Here is a 15,826-nt window from a genome sequence, read left to right as displayed (position 1 = left end):
GAACACCGTGGCCAAGTGCGTTTGTAGGAGCGAGCGTTACTGGAGGTTTGTTTCCTTTCTGCAGCGCTTCAGACACACGAGAGCACCACAGGACGCTTCACAGCGCCCCGCCCCATGTGGGGGGGTACGTGCCAGCAGACGGGAACGACACGGGTGACGGTGCATTATCACACGGAGCACTGGAAACTGCTAGGGTGAAAGCCTACGGGGGAGGGCACTGGGTTACTAGAAACCCTGGAGGGGTTAAAACGGCCTCTTGCCACCCAGAGATGGGAAGCGACAGCCCGTTTTCCCTCAGCAATTTGCACAGCCTGTCTGCCTCTTGAAATACAAAGCACTGGTGGGCGCAGAATGGCCGTAGCGCCCTCCACCCTTGAGTATACCCAGCTCTGCTGGTGGGCACCCAACGGGCATATTCCGTCCACCCTTGCATGTCCCCCGCTGCACGCAGCATAACATAGGTTTAATTTCTGTCTACCATTCATCCCGTCCTGTGCCAACATGTCCCGCAAATGCTTTCCTTCAGCCCTCTTCGTGCACCGGGATCAGGCCGGGGACTTTGCTCCGATCAGGTGGTCAATTGGGGGGGCAGTGTGGGACTGTCTGTGCATTCAGGCACCACCGGGGCAGGCTGGAGTGAAAAGCGGAAAGCATCTAGAAGTGGCGAGAACCAGGCTAACGGGAGGGGCACGGCTGGCCCCTGTGAATCCTTACTTACACGAATGGGGAGTAAGGGCGGAGCAGCACGGGGCCCTGGCACGGCCTACTCCCACTCCTCCCGAATCTCCCTCCGGGCAGTGACCTGTCCCCTGTTCGGCCTAGCGCTTCGGGAGACCACCACAGGGTTGCCACAAAGACCTCCCTTGTCCTGCCTCCTGGGGCTGGCAACCTCAGCCCCGGCGGCTCAGGGAACAAGAAGTGGGGCTGAGAGAGAGCCCGTGGGGGACAGCACGGGCTGGGCACTTATCGATGGGCCAGCCCCACAGCGAAGCACTGCGGGGGAAGGACAGAGGGCTTCATAGACGTAGCGAGTTGTAGCTTTTTAATACGTTGCCTGTGAGTGGAGTGGAACAGACGTCGGGCAAGTGCCAACGTGCGTTGGTGTAAATACGGCACACGGAAGGATTTGCGTGCGTCTCACGTCCAAGTAGGTTTTACATCCGCCGTGAAATGCTCCGTAGCCTTTGACCGTCACACTTCACTGTGGACTGGCCCATATAGGATCACGTCTAAAATAAAAGAGCCCGACATTTCTCCCGCTCGTCCCCCACAGTGGGATGACACGTGTGTTTCATTTACACTGCTAGCAAGTCACATGTTCTGTAGATGTTATACGCCTGTGTGGGTGTGATATATGAAAGGGGCTGCGTCCTATGACTTCCTATTTAAGTCCAAGTAGGATTTCATTGAAATGCAACGTATAAAACACCTGCTACTTTCACTGCACTGGCCTGTAAGCCGCAGAGATCTGAAACGTGTGGGTCAAGACAAGCTTCTCGGTTGGAGTAAGCGGGCGTCACCCCACTGAGATCAACGGTGCTAAATCAGCGTGCACTAGCTAAGGATCCTCTGCACTCCCCATCTCTTCGGCGAAGGAGGGCAAGGAGCAAAGGCTGTTGTTTCGGAGCAGACAGAGGTCCTGGTGGTCTCTATTCATCCTCCAGGCAGTAGCACTCTCAGCTTGGCCCTGGGAGAGGTCTGGGTGGGAAGGCGCAGCCTAGGTCAGTGGCATTTGGATTGTGCTGAGTAATGAGAAAATTAAATGACTGCTGGGTTAGGAGGCAAAGGAAAATTTATGCCGCCCAAGCGCCTCGTCAGGAACGCCAAGCAAAGTGCAGAATCATGGGGGACAGGAGGGGAACCTCACAACGATCTACATTCGTGGGCAGCGCCCCACAGGCTGCCTGGAGAGAATCCAAACTTCTCGGTCATGCGCTTGGTCCAGGGGCGTCACGTGGGCGAGTGAGTTCCTAGAACCAGCATGGCATCCACATGAAGGATCCCAGGGCGGCCCCGGTGGCGGCGCCGGCCAGCAGGCCCAAAGCCATCTGGTCTCCTGACACGCGGTAGGGGTCCTCGCGGACAATCACGTGAGTCACTCCGGGCGCTGAGGGGCAAAGACAAAAGGAGATGGTCCGTGAACATGGAGGAGGGCACCCTGGGACACCATCGCTTCCCCCAGCCTTTGGAGAGAGGAGTGAATGTACAGCGGGGCAGAGCCTACACAGTGACTCCAACTGGACCTGGGGAGCTCTGCCCCTTGCTGTTCCTGGGAGATAAATGCTATTCAGACTCCCCTTTACCACCAGGCCACGGTGCGATCTAAGCTGCTGAGGGGCATCAGGAGGGCTTGGTTCTGCTTTGGAGCATTTGATGAGAGCCTGGGCAGGGTTTGTGGTGCATTGCTTGCTTGGCTAGTTAAGCTGTGGGTGGGTGCCCTTGCTGCTTGAGCTGAAGGAGACTCTCCTGCAGCAGTCAACAATATGGGGCTTATGACACACAGCGCAGCATTTGTTTCCAGCCAGCAGGGGGCAGGGGCGCACACACAAGCCGTGTCTGCACTTCAGAGCTTTGCTAATGTAGCTTTACTGGTGCAGCTCTCGGGGCAAAACCCGCCCAGCGTAGGTGCAGTTACACCGGTCAAAAAAGGGCCGTTAACACTGTAGCTGATGCCGGCTCTGCGAGTGAAATCAGCTATCCTGGCATAATCATTTTTTCCTACTGGTATAACTACATCTCCACTGGGGCTTTTGCAGGCATGGCTACATGGGTGATGTTTACCAGGCCTTAGCTGGCAGAGAACCACTTCCCCAGCATGGGGTTAGCAGGCCCCTGTTCTATGGGTGACACCGTCTGTGATAACTGCGTAGCCCAGGCCAGGGAACCTCACCCGGTGAATCCTGGAGCCCAGCAACTTGTGGTGGAATTAGAGAATGTGTCATAGAAAGACACCCTTATAAAGATGAAGTGCAAGTCTTTAATAGTGAGGGTAATTAACCGTTAAACCGGCTTCTCAAGGGTGTGGTTAGATTTGTTGTCACTTAATTTCCAATTTGAACTTTGCTGAGTTCAGCTTCCAGACACTGGATGATGTATTAGGTGATCAAGAAGTTCAAGTTTTAGATCCTCTAAAAGCAAATGCCTTTACTGCTTGAGCTGAAGGAGAATCTCCAGCAGTGGTCAGCTATACAGGGCTCATGACACATGGTGCAGCAGTTGATTCCACCTAGCAGGGGGCAACGATGCTCATACAAGCCAGTTTATTACAATATCTTACAATGGTATTGCCTTTTTCATCCCCATGGACCTCCACAAGCTTCACAAACTCTACACAACAGAACGCTGCTTAGCCAAAAGCCTGGAAGGGAAAACCCCAAGCCCTCTGAAAATCAGGACTTGTGTTAACTGGGAATGGGGCAGAGGAAATATGGCAACCCCTAAAGGCCCCAGCTGCAACAGGAACTTTGCTGTGCTCGGTGCTGTACAGACACCACAAAATGGGAAACGATCCCTGCCCTAAAGAACCTACAGTCTAAATAAAGAGTAGGAGGAGAAATGGCGGCACAGAGCAGTTGAGTGATCTGCCCAGAGTCCCACAACTGGTTGGTGGTAGAGCCAGCATTAGAACCCAAGACTCTTGAGTTCTAGGCCAGTGCTCTGTCCACTAGGCCATGCTACCTCCCATGCCAGAATGCCTGGCTTCTCCCAGGCTGGCATGGTGGGGAAGGGGTGGAGGAGCCGTGTTAGGTGAGCACAAGCCAAGGTGCTACAGCTGCAGCGGGCTCATTCAGAAGGACGCTGACCAGAGGGGAGAGAGTCACAATCAGAGGCGACGTCTCATGCAGCCGTGCCTTGGCGCAGGTGCAGGATAGTAATGGAAAGGCTGGGCCCTTCTTCAAAAGCGGCTCCGTCACGCCCGTTCGCGAAGAACCCAGCTGTGGAGCCAGGCCCTGTCTACACTGCAACGTAAGCCCAGGGTTAGCGGGACTCCAGTCTGCTGACCTGTGGTAGGGAACCCTGGGCTCGATCGTCGACATTGTGTGTGAACTCGCTAAGACTTTTCTAATCTGTGCTCGCACCTAGGGCTGGGGCGTCCGAGTCCAAGTGAGCGTATCCCCGCGGGCGTAGCGCCTGCGCCCCCCACACAGGGCTGCCAATTTTAGTTGGCTGTATTCCTTCATCATTTCTTAAGTGGAGACTCTGGGGCAATCCTGGAGGGCTGGCAACCTCACCCCCGAATGCCCTAGGCCCGTGGTGGGTGCACTGTGAGAAAATGTTACTACGCACCCCGCCCCCGGCAGCAGCTTGCCTTGCAACAGGTTTGATGGGTTGGCTCTCCATTGCCAACCCTGGAGGCCCTCTGCCGGCGCGCTCGCAGCCGGGCGATCACAGCAGCCTGGGTTAATGCTGTCCCGAGCTGCTGCTCTTCGCAAGGGGGGGAGCGTCCGTCCGTACTCAATAGAGCGGATTGCAGATTGCTGGGATAGAGAGGACTGAGGAAGTCGCCCCATGGAATTGTGGGATACTTTCAACCGACTCCCGGGACCCGAATCAAGCGGGGCTGCGTCTACACTGCAAAAGCAACAGGGCTCAGAGCCTGGGTCCCGGCTTAACTTGACCTTGGACCCTGCAGGGCCCTGGGGCCGGGCCCGGGCTCAGCACAATTGCAGTGCAGACACACCCTGCCTGTCTGTGAAATCACACCTGCTATAGGAAGCAGCGGCCCCGGAGACGTGAGCGGGCAGCTCTCGACTTGCAGCTCCCTGAGCCGTACTGGGCTTGTACGCCTCCCCCGGGCCGGGTCCGCTGCTCACGTATTGCCTGGTGTGACGCGCCCTCCGGGGGTGGGTCTGGAATCTCCCCGCTGGACAAGCCAGGGGCCACGTTCCCTGGGGCCGGCCGGGCTAATGTGCCCAGGGTAGGCCCAGGCAGGGCTCAGCACCCTTCCAACCCACGGCGGTGCCGCGGACCTGCAGCATGCAGCCGTTCCGCCCCCGGCTTCCCTCGAGGGTCCTGCCGGAGGTGAGGAAACCGCTTTGCTTTCTGCTGGGCTCTCTTGTGTGCGGAAGCCTCTGTGCATCCCTCCCTCCCTCCCCCCCCCCACTGCCCCCTTTCTCCCCCCAACCTGCACCCTCCGGGCCCCACTGTCCTCTAGCAGCCCAAGAGCAAACCTCCATGTCGACCTGTCCCTGTTCATCACAGCCTCTGCCCTGAAGGCCGCCCCTGGCTTCTGCCGAGGCCTTTCGCAGGCAACTGGGTCTTGTGAGCCAGCCTCCCAAACAAGGGGGGGAGGGAAGCTCTTCTTCAGCCAAGCCCCCACCTTTGTCCCCTGGCCCTCCCCGCAGCGCGGCGGCCGCTGTGGCCTACCAGCCTGAGCACTGGGACGCGGGAGAGGTGGGCGCTACTCCTGGCTCTGCCCCGGCCTGGGGGGTGAGCCTGGGCAAGTCACTCTCCGGCTCTGTGACTCAGTTTCCCCATCAGAGGAGGCTGACCTCCTTTGTAACGCGCCGGGAGAGCGCGGGATGAAAGGCGCTGCAGGAGAGGGCGGCAGGGTTACCGTGAAGGGGTGCTCACGGGGATCGCGCTGTACGGTCCCGTTGCAGAGCCTGCGTCCTTCCCTCCCACAGGGAGAGGGGCGGCTGCCTGTACCCCCTCCCCGATTCACCCCTGGCGGGGGGCTGGGGCAGCTCCTTCCATGGCAGGGCAGCATCCAGCTGGGACAGCTCGGCAGCGCAGTTCCACGGTGGCGCCACCAGGTGTCAGCCTATCACCGGGGATGGGACTGGATGGGGCGGGAGCAGCCGGCCACCCAGGGATTCGTCTGACAAGCTCAGGTTCCCACGGGGAGCCTCCTCCGCCCCCACACACAACGGGCCGCCTGCCCTGACCCCAGCTGCCCTCTGCTCGCGACTCGGGGACGCCCCCCCCCCTGCCCGTCCCGTCCCAAGCGACATGCTCCCCCCCGGCCCAATCGCCCAGCCCGGCCACAGCCCGATCGCCTGTCCTGTCCCCAGCGACGCCCCCCCAGCCTGATCCTGTCCCCGGCGACACCCCCCAGTGCAGCTCCCAATCCAGCACCAGTAACTCCCCAGCCAGCTCCCTCTCCCAGTACCAGCCCCCCAGCCCAGACTCCCAACACAGACCCTCCCATCCAGCACCAGTAAGTCTCAGGCAACCTCCACTTCTAGGGCCAGTAAAACCCCAGCATCAGCCCCCCCACCCCAGAGCACCCCCCCCCCCAAGGCCAGCACACCCCAGCCAGCCCCCCTCCCAGGACGAATAAGCCTTAGTTCCCAACCCAGCCCCTGCCTCAGCATGGGTCCCCAGGCCGTACCACCCACTCTCACCAGCCCCACATCCTGCTCCCCAGCCTGGCTGCCACCCATCTCTTGAAGAACAGCCTTGCCCATTCAGCGGCCTCTGTGCACTGAGTTTGATGGGTCTCAGTCCAGGCCCTAGCCGTCACAGAAACCAGCAGCACAGCTGGCACGAACAGGCAGTCAGGGCAGAGAGGCCAAGGACTGAACGGACTATGCAGAAGCCAGCACCCCTGTTACCCATTAGGGGATGCAGAGAGAGCATCAGGTTCTGTCTAGCGTCACAGGGCCAGAGTTCCACGGTAGTCCGGTGCCTAGAACTGCAGACGGGTACCTCGCAGGATGTTCAAAGGGTTTAAGGCCAGCAGGGACTGTAACGAGGTTCTGATGCTGGTGCCCATCACCATGATATCTGAGCGCCTTTCGAAAGCAGGGAGCGCCGATCCAGCACCTTTTGCCAGCAGTAAATTCAGCGCATTTGTTATATTAAAAACGGGAAGGGAACGTAATGCTATGCAAACGACTCCAGGAGCGGGCCGGACGTCTGCCGCAGCGCTGCTGTGTAATGCAATCTGGACCTGTGCTCTAGAACACGGTAGGAATTTAGTTTTTAAATGAAAAACTTGGCTTCTTTATGATCTGCCCCACTTCAGCTCTAAGAGAGGATGCCAAGTAACTGATAAACCGGGACCTTTTTATCCTTTTCCTGGTTAAACTAGGCACAGAATTGAATTTTACCTCGAGTTACAAAAACTCAGGCAACTTACTGCCCGAATGAATTAAAGAATTCAGCATCCTCTGCTGCTTTATGAAGTAAAAACCCTCAGTCAATTAATAATCATGGCTTGGCCGGCTGGTGTGTAAATGGGTCCTGCCCTCTAGAGGTTAGAATGGGAACACCTAACCCGTAAGTCTCTCAATCTGCTCCGTTTCCCGCATGCTAGGTGCAGCCCTCTGGATCCTGGCCAGTTGCTGAGCCCCCCCCCTTGCTGGGAGCTCCCCGACAGTCTATGTAGGGCAAGGGGGAGGCACTGATGGGGAGACACATACCTCCATAGTGGGTGCTGTAGTAGCCCGAACTGAGGTACGTGGCCTGGTGGGAGTCCAGCGGCACTGTCTGGTAATAGTCATCATACGGGTCGTACATATGGACCTACGAGGGGAGAGCAATACAGACGTTAGGACCACCTGATGCCATGCTTCCTACTCCTGACTCCGCCTCACTCTCCTGGCCACCGGCTTTCGCAGCACCGCAGGTCAGTGAAATATTTCCAAACTCGCTGCTGTCCCCAGTAATCCCGCGACACCCCTCGCCAGGGTCTCCGGACTCCTGGGAACGATCTTTACCCCGGATGGTTGCACACCGGGCTGCTTCCGTAGACCAAGCTCACTGCATGCATCAGGGGCTCCTTTGATCTCCCCATTCCCCCAAAAGCTCCCTCCCATCCCCCTCTGCTCCTCCATGCCAGGGGCTGTGTCCCCCATTCCCACCTCCTCCAGACCAGGGTCCTCCAGACTCCCCCCTGTGCCAGGGGCTCCGTGTGCCCCTGATTCCCCCTTGCCTCCACCATTCTTATTTCTTTGTCTGGCAGACAAAAAACCCTACTGGGACGACTGGCAGAGCTGAGATGAGGGCTGGGCTGGGGTCTTGTGACGCTAGAAGATTTTAATGGCGCCATCAACCAGTTCATTGATCCCTAGACAAGGGCAGACCGGGTTGAAGCTGCCAACAAGACGTCAGGGGTTGTGCGACTCCCACATTTCCACCATCTGGTTTTTCCATTTTTCACCCAGCTCAGTAGGGTTCTGCTCACTGATGCCTCCCTCGCACATTCCCTGAAACGTTACAACTGAGTGGATGTGGCTTTCTAGAGTAATTGTTACATCCAAACAGACAGACCGCATCCAGGCCTCGCTTCACTTAGCCATTTATGGCAAAGCCTAGAGGCCTCAGCTGAGATCAAGACACCAGGCGCTGTACATACACGTAGTAAGAGACAGTCCTTGCCATGAAGAGCTTAGTCTAACTAGACAAAGGCCAGGAGGGGAAACAGAAGCACAGGAACATCAAGTGACTGGCCTAAGGTCACTGAGCTGGCTACTGCCAGAGCTGGGACTAGAACCCAGCTCTCTGGTGGAACACGCTTGCATTACTGGGCAGGAAGAATTCAAGTGGCAACCAACCCCAGCTCTATGGGTGCGTTGCTCACTCTTGCACACACACACCCTTGTGTTTCAAAAGCACACAGCAGCCTCATCTGCAGTGTGTCCTTAACAAAATGCCGGTCCCGCAGCAATCAGACGTGCAGCAAGAGCCAGCAAGTGCACCCGCCAGTGTTTCTGTGCACAGAACCCACCTTCCCCAATCCGTCCTGCGAATTTGATTTGACTTTTATTGAATTGCTCGTGTCTGCAGAGGAAGCCTCTGGAGAGGAATTAATGCAGATTAGCAGCTCTCTGCTCTGTGCCTCCTATTAAAATGTATTTATTTGAAAGCCGTAAGTCTGCTCAGGGAGGCTGTTAATGATTTGAGATCTTAAACTGTTTTTAAATGGATTCAGCTCTCCTGACTGATTTGCCGATGTCTCTCAGATGGGCCCAGAGATCTGAGGGTGTCTCTACGCTGCAGGCGGGAGTCGTGATGTACCCAGGGTAGGCACGACTAGCCTGGGCGGCTGCCCGTGCTGCCAAGGGTTCACTGCTATTGTTACTCCAGCTAGCTTTGATCAGACTGATTGGAACCAGCTCCGGCGCGTCTACACGTGCTGCAGTCACACATCCGGACTGCAGAGCAGCCCTCCGTTCCCACTGGAGCCGTTGGTCAAATTCCCCATTGACGTGGGAAATTCCCCTCATGCTGTAGTCTGAAGGGCGCTGTCCCACTAGCAAATCACACGTGCAAGGAACGGCCGTGCCCCACGTCACGGATCCAGCAACAAGTCACAGCAGAGCCCACAGCGCCAGCTACCGCTGCATGTGTTCAGAGTGGTGCGTGCAGTCCGGCGGACTGGACCTGGGAGGCAGGAGCCCTGGGTGTCATTCCTGGCTAACCATGTCAGGTGGCACCAGGCGCCAGCTGCTGCCTGCAGAGGGCTGGCGTGGGAGGAAACCTGCTGCTTTGAGCAGGGCACGTATTTGGCCTAAAGGAAGGAGAAGCTGGAAGCGAGCGAGGGATTAGAGGAGAGCTGTAACTTCACAGCTTGAATGACCGGTCTCCATCCCCATCAGCCAGGGCACCTGGCCACACCCTGGCGCTCCACGGGGATGATTAAAGCACGGCACAACAGGGGAGTTCCCGCCTGCGGCCTTGGACCGTCCCAAGTCAGGGATGCTGCTATGGTCCCTGCTCTGCTGTCCCTGTTGGATCAGTGCCCTGACCCAGCTGGACGTGTGGCTTAGCCAGGCCTGTAATGGCTGAGGTTTAGCTATCGGCACCAGCGGTTTGTGCTGATTGCTCGTACACACGCAGCACTGGCAGATGGGGCCAGAGAGCAGATGGATTTGTTCAGAGGGTGGCGCAGACAGGAGCACCCCCCGGCCAGCCCTGGTAATGTGCTGAGTGCTCCACGCTAGCGCAGGGGGCAGCACTAAACCCTGAGCCCTTTGTCCGAACACCAGGGTCGAATCCGGATGTGCACGTGCTGGGGCTGAGAGCCGCCGGCTGCAGATGGCCCAGGGAGCCCTTGGCCACAGCCCGAGGGTGTGGAGTGCGGCTCGCTCGCCTCCTGTAGCCAGCACAACAAGCAGGAGCGTTACTGCAGCAGGGGATGCTTCTCCAGTCTTGGCCTGCAGGGACCATGCCTGGGAGAAGGTTCGGACTCCGTGGCCCCTTCAGTCCTGGGCCTCTCCAGAAGTCGTGGGGGTGGCCGGCTGTCCACCAGGTGCTGGGCTGAGCCTCCCAACCACTCCACGTACAGCTTGTGGAGCAGTCACCATGGCCATGCTTAGCCGCCTCCCACCTGGGATGGATGCACACCCAGGCGCTGAAAGGCCTCCTGACCGACTCTCCCTAGTGGCATTGCAGTAGCTTCTACAACTGCCAGCTGAACTCGGGGCCCCAGTGTGCCAGGTGCTGTACACACACACACACACACAGTGAGAGACAGGCCTGCCCCACAGGGCAAACCGTCTACCGGAGAAGACAGAGGACGCAGGGACGGCTACCCTAGATCAGACCCAGTGGTTATCTAGGACAGAGTCCGGCCTGTGACAGTGGCTGGAGCAGATGTCTCGGAAGGTGTAAGAGCCCTGCGAGGGTGGGATGTATCTTAGCTCTCACGGTGGTTTCTAACAGAGAGCTTGGCTCCGCAAAGGGCCCAAGTGACTCCCCATTGTACAGAGGAGGAGTCTGCCACAGCACGGCTGTGCAATGGAGAGACTAAATGACTTGCCCAGGGGCACACAGGGAGGCTGTTGCAGAGCAGGGAGGCCAGAGTCCCTGTCCTGTGCCTTAACTACAAGACTGCACTCCCCCCGTTCCCTCCACCCTTCCATTACCAGGAGCTGGCATCCGGCACTGCTGGGTTAGGTGGGCTACCCAGATGTGAGCAGCCCTGCCTCTCCATTCAGCTTTCTTTCTGAAATGCGGGCCGCGATAAAACCCCACGCGTGGCCGCGGCACCAGAGCCCAGTGCTTTACGGGGCACCCTGGGGGTGGAGCTAATGCCCGCATCTCAACAAGCTGCTGCCAGACACTGACTTTCTGTAGCAGTCCCAGGGAGCAAAAAATACTCCAGAGTGAGAAGTGGCCGAGGCTGAGAACCTAGGCGATGACCCAGCCACCTCCAGGCCCCCTCTCCCCCACCCGGCTGTGGGAGGAGGAGAAGGGGGGAAGGTGAACACTCAGTGAATAATGCAATCAGGGGACCAAGCAATTAGAAAGCAGAGGTTTGAGACAGGAGGTGAATGCCATCCCCATGGCAACACGTGGCCAGAGCCTCCCCCCGCCCAGGCTGGGCTGCATCAAAGGGAATCCCTAATTGCTAGCGGGTGCCTCTCGCCCACCCCCTTAACGTGTCCTGCCCCAGCCTGCTCCATAGGCTAGGATCAGTGGGTCACAGACCTGTCCCACGTGCAGGGGAAGGAGCCAGTGAAGAACCTCGTGGTACGTGGGGAGCTCTCACCGCAAACTACAGGCTGGTCTCACTGCCCGGGAGCCACAGGCAGCAGGGCATGGAGAGGAACAAAGGTCCTCCTCCCCTGCCTTACGGGCGCAGGAGCAGAGGCCGCAGGGAGCATGCCAAGGAGGGGCAAGCGCAGGGCAATGGGGAGATGGAGTCAGTCAGTGCGTCTCCCAGCAGGCAGCCTGCCGGAGCAGCGTGGACAGGAAAGGAGGGCCTTGTGGCACTGGACAAGGACACAGGAGATCTGGGTTCGATTCCCACCTCTTCCTGCGTGGCCTTGGGCAAGTCACTGCCGCTCTCTACGCCTCAGCGCTCCATTCGCCGTACAATGACTGATCCTGCTTTTCTCCCGCCCGCGGCCTGTCCTGCCGCATTATCCTGCAAGGGGGCAGGGATGGTCCCTGACCCAGGGGTTGGAGGCCCTCCCTGCTGTCCCTCCTGCCGAGAATCAGAGCACAGCAGCGCCTGGAGTTCCCGATCGGCACGAAACACTGCCCGGGTACACAGAACAAGCCCTGGGACAGACACTCCTTCCCTTCACATGGGGGTAGGATCTGTCAGCGGCGGGGACGCTCCGGGATGGAGTCAGCAGGGGGGCCACAGACTGGAGCCCCGGCCTGGCCTGGGCCCCCAGTGACCCTCAACTGGGACTCACTGTCCATGCGGAAGAGTGGTGTGAAAAGGCCACACTGGGAAACGAAGCCGTTTGAGGCCTAGGCTGATGGGCTCCCTGCTGCCTGGGGAGATGCAGCCAGGCAATGGCTGGAGACGGAGAGTGGCCGCCTAACGGCACTGCCATTTCTCCCCCTCTCAGGGCAGTTATCACAGGGCCTGGCTGGGGAGCTGTGGGAGAGGCAGGCCGCCGGGTGGGTGGATTTGGCACAGAGGCAGGGATCTATCACGGGGCCACGCTGTTCACAGGCCACTGCGCCCGCCTGCGCGTCACGTTTCTCTCTCTTCCTACAGCCCGGTGTCATGGTGTCAGTTTAAATCCTCCACATCTCTCCGCTCAGCATTTCCTATCCAGCCTGCCTGCTCCTGTATAGTCATGGGCCGGGCCTGAGAGCAGACGTGACACAGGAGCCAGGGTCATTCCAGGACTGGCCTGTCTTGGGCTGCCCAGGCCGATGCTGCAGGTAGCTGTGTCTAGGACGGGCTTCCCAGTGGCCAGGCTTGGAGGCAGACGGGGGCAGCCTCTCTTCTCCAGGGGCTTATTTTATACAAGCAAAAAGAAAAACTCGGGGACAACGGGTCACTCCATCCCTGGAGCGAATCCCGCAGGGTCACCCAGGGGCCGACTCTGTCCAGTTTGCAGGCCTGGAAGGCTGGAGAATGCAATTCTGTCCCCAGCTCTGCCCCACGGTGTGACTTCAGGAAAGTCATTGAGGCCTAAGGTAGCCTCTGATGCTAGGTGCCCAGCTGGAGATGTCCCAGGCCTGCAGCAGCATTCGGAGGAGGGGGTGCTCAGCCACTCTGACAAACAGCCCCTGGGGTCAATTCCCTGCTCTGCCACAGAATCCCTGTGCGACCTGGGGCAGTCACTTAACCTACCTGACGCCTCAATTCCCCAGCAGTGAAGATAATCCTCCCTTCCTTCACCTTTTACCTGGTTAGTCTGTTAGACAGTAAGCTCTCCAGGGCATAGGCTGCTCCTTACTCTGAACCCGTACAGTGCCTGGCGCAATGGGGCCTCCAGGACTACAGTAATACCTATAATAAATAGTTCTGTCTTCCCCGGTGCAACTGGGGCGAGGAGGACTGCAGCAATAAAACACAAGGCAGCGGGAAGGGGTGGATGTTCAGTCGCACAGACACATGGGTGGACCCCTCTCCTCCCCCTCGTTAATCTTCCTTCCCCCTGATCCTGCAGCATGCCTTGGGGGGGGTCGCCCATGTCCTTGAGAACAAGGAGGATTCAGAGAGGCAAAGGCTCTGGCGCTGGAGAGGAAGAGGTTGCCGGGCGCTGAGCCAGCCTGCACTGAGCTCTGTATCGATGTTATCGATGCAAAGATAAGGAAGGCGGCAGCTGGCCCATGGGCTGTGCAGTGTGCCTGCACGTAGCGGAGCCACGGAGAAGGGATTTTAGTCCCATCGCAAGGGCACCGTGTGAATTCAGCATCCTCCTGCCCTAAGCAAAGGGTCAAGGGAGGCGTGTCCAGCTACACGGCAACCGACTGGCGCTGGCTGCCCGGGGATTCATTCAAAGCCAATGGCCGAGTCCCTGCACATCAGCAGGGGCCCGCCAAGCTTTTGAATGGAAGCCATGCAAGTGCGGCTAAGGCCTCCCAAACTCATTCCACTGATGGCACTTTTCTAAGCTGATTTGTAGCCTTCAGCCGCATGCACAGGCCCTATAGGCTAGCTGGGGTGTCCGGGGCCTGGGCTGGGACACTGAGCCCCTCGACTAAGTCTGGGGGTGTAAACAGGACGATACGCTTGGGCCCCAATTCTGGGCTCAGCTGTAGCCCCGTAACGGAGCTGGCCCCTGATCAGCAAACAGAAATCAAAGCCCAACCACTTCCCTACAGCTCTCCCCTCCCCCCCGTGAGTCGCCCTCTCTCTGCCCAGCTCAGGGGAGCAGAACTGTCTTTCTCCCCAGGGCTCGTGGTCACAGGCCAGGCCAGGCCAACGGGTTTCACTGCTAACAGCCAGCCAGGAGGAGAAAGCAGCTCTCCTTTATTAGCCTGCCTGGCTGGAACCAGACACGTCACTTCACACAGCCCAGCAGGACGGGGCCTAATTAGCTGAAGGGGCAACTTAAATGGGGGGGGGAGGGGCCTTTATTTGGTGCTGATGCAAAGAGGGCAGGCCGGGGAGTGAGGCCGGAGGACGGCAAGACATTTAAAATCTCTTGCGCCCCTTTCCTCTGCACAAGCTGGGAAGCCCGGAGCCCGAGGCCCGCTGCCACCAGGCAGGGCTTCGACAGAGATCCAGGTGTGCTTGGAGCAGCAAAGGCCAACGATGTGGACGCAGGCTTTTGATCTTGACAAGGTCAGTGCAAAAGAGAGAGCCCCGCCCCCCCAGCCCTTCGGCTTTCTAGTCTCTGCTCCTGTGTAAGCCAGGAGACAGCAGGGGCAGCAAAGACATCGCCCGTCAGGAGCAAAGCATCCCGTGACACGCACAGCCAAGGCCAGAGACCAGCGGGAGCGGATGACCTCGCCGGGAGACAGAGGTCATTTAATCCAAGAACAAACCCAGAGGAGAATCACCCCTCCCCACCCACACGCTCTTTCCAGGAAGACGAAAGAAACCACCAGCTTCCCTCTCTCCAGGCTGCACCCCGCCCCTGCACGCCTGACCTTGAGAGCCGGTGCATCAGCGGTAGGACAGCGCCCTCCTGCCGTCACGCGCCAAGACGCTTGCGCAGCAGAAATCAAAATGCTGAGCAGCCTCCCAGCCCCTGCTGGCTTTCTGTGCACCGGTCACCTGTGTCTTAATCTCCTTCTCCCATTCCTCTCGCTCAATACACAATGAGAGCCACTGTGCTCGCTCTGTGTGGCTCAGGACGGGAACTTGGAGCACAATGAGGGGGGGAGGCGAGGAGTACGGCAACCAAAGGTTATCTGCTTCGTGCTTTTATTAGCTGCGAGGCACGTTCAGCTTCAATTCAATTGATGCTCTCCTGCCATTCATCACTGTCAGCCCAGGTCTGAGACTCTCCTGCTCTCTGGGGCGCCAATGTCAGCATCGCAGCATTACATCATTTCCTAGTGCACTCGCCTGGGAGACCAGCGTTCTATTCCCTGATCTGCCACAGGGGATCCTGGGCAAGGCAATTTTTCTCCCTGGGTCTCAATTCCCCAGCTGTACAATGGGCAGGACAGGACTGATCCACCTCCCGGGGTGTAGCGAGGATGAATATATGGCCTGCAGCACCAGCTCAGAGTGTCTGGAGGTAGGGCAGGCAGCAGACTGAGACGCCTGGGTTTTCTCCCCAGTAATGTCACTGGCTTGCTATGTGGCCTTGAGCGGGTCACTCAGCCCTTCTCTGTGCCTCATCTACAAAAAGGGGGGGATCCCGACGTGTTTTGTACGGCTAGCTCCACCTGGCTGCAAGATCCTCCACTGGCAGGAGCTGCAGGCTTGTAAATTAGAGCTATCTTCCAAAGCTCTGCCTTCTCCTAGCTGCAGCACCTGGCTGCTTCCTCCCGGGGTCCCTTTGCCTTCACTTCCACTGTGTTACTGCACAGAGAGAAACTCATTATCTGCTGCAAAAATAGCTTCAGGCCCCTCTCCAAAAAAGCCCTGGTAGGGTCAGCCATTGATCCACAGCATATGCCAGCTCGGCAGCAAAGGCAGCTGTCTTCCCGGCCCAGCTATCGGGAGACTTCCGCTCCCTCGCCGCTGGATTCCCCGCATTAAAGATGCTAACAGCTCCTTCCTCTT

General features: G+C 58.3%; 1 protein-coding gene across 1 annotated transcript in view; it reads right to left on the bottom strand.

The window, feature by feature from the left end:
- Positions 1-1,028: 1,028 nt before the first annotated feature.
- PLEKHB1 (pleckstrin homology domain containing B1) overlaps positions 1,029-15,826 on the bottom strand; it is a 35,349-nt gene continuing 20,551 nt past the window's right edge. Inside the window, exons 6-7 of the mRNA XM_067533198.1 lie at positions 7,368-7,470; positions 1,029-2,107 (exon numbers count right to left, since the gene is read on the bottom strand). Coding sequence (XP_067389299.1) covers positions 1,971-2,107; positions 7,368-7,470 — 240 coding nt within the window. The 3' untranslated portion in view covers positions 1,029-1,970. The remainder of the gene's footprint in view (positions 2,108-7,367; positions 7,471-15,826) is intronic.

This window comes from Emydura macquarii, unplaced genomic scaffold (assembly GCF_026122565.2).
Source record: "Emydura macquarii macquarii isolate MOO-44397 ecotype Brisbane River unplaced genomic scaffold, CSIRO-AGI_Emac_v2 contig_3328, whole genome shotgun sequence".
NCBI lineage: Eukaryota > Metazoa > Chordata > Testudines > Chelidae > Emydura > Emydura macquarii.
The sequence above is the reverse complement of the archived record's forward strand: the minus strand, read 5'-3'. Positions and strand labels throughout refer to the sequence as shown.